The sequence below is a fragment of the Rattus rattus genome, chromosome 8 (assembly GCF_011064425.1).
Source record: "Rattus rattus isolate New Zealand chromosome 8, Rrattus_CSIRO_v1, whole genome shotgun sequence".
Taxonomy (NCBI): Eukaryota; Metazoa; Chordata; class Mammalia; order Rodentia; family Muridae; genus Rattus; species Rattus rattus.
In genome coordinates this window covers 89,905,636-89,909,074 of record NC_046161.1, presented here as the reverse complement: position 1 = coordinate 89,909,074, position 3,439 = coordinate 89,905,636, and the positions used below count along the sequence as shown (strand labels likewise).

At 47.8% G+C, this 3,439-nt stretch overlaps 1 protein-coding gene across 1 annotated transcript; it reads left to right on the top strand.

The window, feature by feature from the left end:
• Window positions 1-2,687: 2,687 nt before the first annotated feature.
• LOC116907552 (nucleoside diphosphate kinase B-like) lies at window positions 2,688-3,149 on the top strand. The gene has a single exon (XM_032910574.1). The coding sequence runs from the start codon at window positions 2,688-2,690 to the stop codon at window positions 3,147-3,149; it is 462 nt and encodes a 153-aa protein (XP_032766465.1).
• The last annotated feature ends 290 nt before the right edge of the window (window positions 3,150-3,439 follow it).

The following is a 3,439-nucleotide window of genomic DNA, read 5'->3' as shown; positions in this document are numbered from 1 at the left end:
TCACTTCATGACTAAGACAATCCTATGTGTTGGCATGAAAACAGTGCAACTGGAACCTCATCCACCATGCGCAGGCAGACTTGCAAAAACAGGCCATTTTAGAAAAATGATTAGGCAGTTTCTTCTGAAGTAAAGCACTGGGAGATTTTGTTGCTAAGTATTTACTCAAGGAAACTGAGACCATAGCTCCACACGGAGAGAGATGTGTGTAAAGGTTCATAACAGCTTTATTTATAATAACCTAAAATCTCGAAATGGTCTTAGTGACCATCAGCTGGTGAGTGGATGAGCGCTCTCTGGTATACCAGATGGACGCAGGGCTATATAGTAACAGAGCAAGGGATGAGCATGCAAGAACAGGAATGGTCCTCAGAAACAGTGTAGCAAATGAAAGAAAGCGGACACCAAGGTTCACATCTTATCACAATCACAGCCATGTCAAAATCGAGCAACTTCTACAGACCTTTCCAGAGAAGTGATCTCATGGTGATGGGAGGTGGCCTTGTGGAGTTGGCCTGTGGGAAGTGGCCTGTGGGAGATGACCTGTGGGAAGTGGCCTTGCTTGTGGAGATCTGGTAGGGCAACACTGGCATTGCATGGTTCTATGGAGTTGGAGCTGGGGAGGCACCAGAGAAGTAGCTATGGATTTGGAGGGAACTACACTTGTTTCTAATCCTGGCTCTGCTGGAAAAGAGCTGTGTGTGGGGTAGCCTGGGGGTGAGGTAAGGTTGCGGGGAGATCTTCTGTGATTTCTAGGAGAGTGAGGTATTGCACAGGGTAGTTTCTTACACCCTGGGCAGAGGTGGCACTGTGCAAAGGCTAATTCCCTTTCCACTGGCTACATCTGCTTGACTCCTGTTGATATGTCTTATTTCAGCTCTCAGCCTCAGTTTAGTAAATGATGAGTTGCCCATTCGGTATTTTTTTCCCCCTGCATTCTGAGGCACTCACATCCTGTTTGACCTTGTGTACGTGAGCTGTTGTCTGTCAAATGAAGACTGTGGTGGGCCAACATGGTGGTTTAGCTGGTGAAAGTTCTTTCCATTAAGTCTGATGGTCTTCAATTCACAAAACTCACATCTTGGAAGGGGAGAGAGAACTCCTTAAAGTTGTTCTCTAATCTCCACGTGGCACGTGCACACCCTTACACACACACACACACACACACACACACACACACACACAAAGATATTTGTAAGCTGCCACGTGGGTGCTGAGATTGAACCCAGGTTCTTTGCAAGAGCATCAAGTGTCCTTAACCACTGAGCCATATCTTCAGCCCCCATGTTTTTTGTTTTTTGTTTTTTGTTTTTCTTTTTCGTTTTCTTTTTTTTTGTTTTGTTTTGTTTTGTTTTGTTTTAAAGGGAAGGTGCCAGTGATTGCCTTGGGAACCAATTTCATCAGGTTCATTCCATAGTTCTGGGAGTGAAGGGACAGTAGAGCTCAGTGAACAGTCACACTAGGCCATTTGTGAAGGACAGGAACCTAGGCTGTGGTCAACCTTGAATAGAAAGGTTCATGGTGCAGAATGTTCCCCGAGAAGGATAAAGTTAGGGTGGTCCCAGAAAAGCGTTGTTGGGCAGACAGAGCCTGCTTTCTGGATTCTCTTCCATCCTTCTTGTCCACCCAGGGAAATACTGTCTGGTGTCTGTGATCCAAAGCCTGGCACTAGTGCACTTGTGTGCCAGGATATGGCTAGGATGCAGGGGCATGGGTGGCTTCACAGCTTTCCTTGCTGTCCCTTGGCCTCCACCAGCCAGCAGCATCTACTCTGGGTAAGGAGATGACAGAGCACCATGGTCAACCCTGTGGTCCCAGCCTCCGAGACTAATCCTTCAAAGCAGGGGCCTGCGCATCTTGCACAGGGACACGGTTCACCTCTTCTGGCAGAGGGTGTCTGGTTTCAGCCAGTCATCCTTTAGCTTAGAGCCATGATACCCAGTACTTTCCAAACTATCCTGCTGGGTCCTTCTCAGGCTTGGAGCAGTATTTTGTCTCTTGTAACAGATTCTGTGAGCTTCTGTTTGGAGGCTGGGTGTTTAGGCAGAGAGGGCCTTCAACCTGCCACATCTCCAAATAAATTTGTCCTTAAGCCCACAGCCTGGCCTTCAATAAAAAGCGGGTTTCTCCGCCTGCGTATTGTGGTTGATGAATCCACTTCAAAGATTCCTTGTGAGGAGCGAATGACAGGAAAACATTGGTGGAGACTCCATCAGTGACAGTTCCAGCTGCGGGGTCCCCTGCAGGGGGAAAGAATCACATGCAGTCAAGTGCCTCAGATACAGGCTTGTCTTCAGAGAGCAGCAGTTCTCAGAGTGTGGCCCCTTCAGCCTGAAGTCAGGCAAGCAAGCTAGCCGTTTTAATAAACCCTCTCGGTGATTCGCCAGCACTCTTGTATTTGAGAACAAAAGAACTGTATTTTTTTTTCCCCAGCTAAGAGAACTTGTACATTAATTGGTCTTATGTGCCAGACTTGAAGTGATGTAATTTTCCCTTAATACATCTATCATCGTGATTGTATCACTTCAAAGCCGATGGGCTGAAGAAATTCTGAACAGTGTTTCTGATCCCTTACTCTGCAATGACCTTTTAGTTAGTGTCAGTTAGAATACTTTGGAGATGACAGAACAGCCTCACTGAAACTGGCTTAAGAGATAGGAAAGGTGGCAGACACCAGCTGACCCACCATGGCCAATCTCGAGCGTACCTTCATTGCCATCAAGCCAGATGGTGTGCAGCGCAGCCTGGTGGGCGAGATCATCAAGCGATTCGAGCAGAAGGGGTTCCGTCTGGTGGCCATGAAGTTCCTTCGAGCTTCTGGAGAACACCTGAAGCAGCAGCACTACATTGACCTGAAAGACCGTCCTTTCTTCCTGGGGCTGGTGAAGTACATGCCCTCAGGGCCTGCGGTGGCCATGGTCTGGGAGGGGCTCAATGTGGTGAAAACAGGCCGAGTGATGCTGGGGGAGACCAATCCAGCTGATTCGAAACCATGCACCTTTCGTGGGGATTTCCGAGTTCAAGTTGGCAGGAACATCATCCACGGCGGTGATTCAGTGGAGAGTGCCGAGAAACAGATCGGTCTATGGTTTAAGCCCGAAGAACTGATTGACTATAAGTCTTGTGCCCATGACTGGGTGTACAAGTAGACATGGAGAAACCAGAGTCCTTTTCAGCACTACTGATGGACACAGCTCTTCATCCCACTGACTGGGTGGACTATTTTTTCTAAAACAATAGAGACTTTGGAACTGAAAAAAAATAAATAAAAGAGATAGGAAAGGTTATCAGTCCCTTTTCTGAGAAGAACTGCATGAGGGACAAACCAGGGAGTGATCTATCAAGGAGTGGTCCACCAGGCATCGGGCCATCAGGGTATGGCTGCTCCATGAGTTTCTCTCTTCCTTGTGTACCAGTGTGCTGGCTAGCCTCAGGGTGC